An 870-nucleotide genomic window follows, 5' to 3' on the forward strand; every position below is an offset into this window, starting at 1 on the left:
TCACTCTCCAAACACAATTTTAGTTAGTTGACGTTTCATCTCTTCGTCTTCTGGAGATAAGTGATCTTTCGCCAACAATTGAAGCAACATTTTTTCTTTCATCTTCATTGCGTTTCTTTGCAACTTCTCGCGCTCCAGTTCAATTCGAGTCTTTATTAACTCAGCTTCGGCATCTCTAGTGAGTCTCATTGCACGAAGTTCTGCAGCAACAGCAGATTCATGAGTAGATTCAGATTGTGAGACCTTACCTTTTCCTTTCCTTTTTGCCTTATCTCTTCCAATGGGACGAGTCGCAGTTGACTGTTCAGATGTTGGAGTTTCTGGATTAGAAGGGATAGAAAATCCCCCATCTTCCGAAGTCTTTGATCTTTTCGAACTGCCACCACTTTCCTGGTCATCAGCATCTTCACTTTGACGACGAAAAACATGGGTGGTATCATGAACATTCCACTTGGGATGTTTACTCATAACTTCATTAAATACAACCAAATCTAGAAACTTATTTCCACCTGCTTCGTAAATGGAATGAGCTTCTTTCTCAACATCGTTGTCGCTCATGCCACTCCTTCTTCGAGCATTTGCTTCCCTGCAAGCAGCAACCCATTTGTTTCCATTTTCGTTAAGACGTTTCCAGCGACCTTTCATCGATTCAATGTTTCGTTCGTTGAGCTCATTTGGATTTTCTGCTTGGGTGTTGTGATACAATTTATGAACACGTGCCCAAAGCGATTCCCCTCTTTGATTTTTTCCTCGAATGTTATCTTCGCTAGCATAGATCCAAGATGACATAAGAGCAACATCTTCCTTCACACACCAAGCTACATTTTTTGCCCCTTTATGATTTTTGTTTGGGCGTTGTTGAACACCCAT

The 870-nt window shown here is 41.3% G+C and overlaps 1 protein-coding gene across 1 annotated transcript; it reads right to left on the reverse strand.

The window, feature by feature from the left end:
- Window positions 1–870, reverse strand: LOC131007893 (uncharacterized). Its single transcript, XM_057934805.1, has one exon. The coding sequence runs from the start codon at window positions 868–870 to the stop codon at window positions 1–3; it is 870 nt and encodes a 289-aa protein (XP_057790788.1).

This window comes from Salvia miltiorrhiza, chromosome 2 (genome assembly GCF_028751815.1).
Source record: "Salvia miltiorrhiza cultivar Shanhuang (shh) chromosome 2, IMPLAD_Smil_shh, whole genome shotgun sequence".
Lineage (NCBI taxonomy): Eukaryota > Viridiplantae > Streptophyta > Magnoliopsida > Lamiales > Lamiaceae > Salvia > Salvia miltiorrhiza.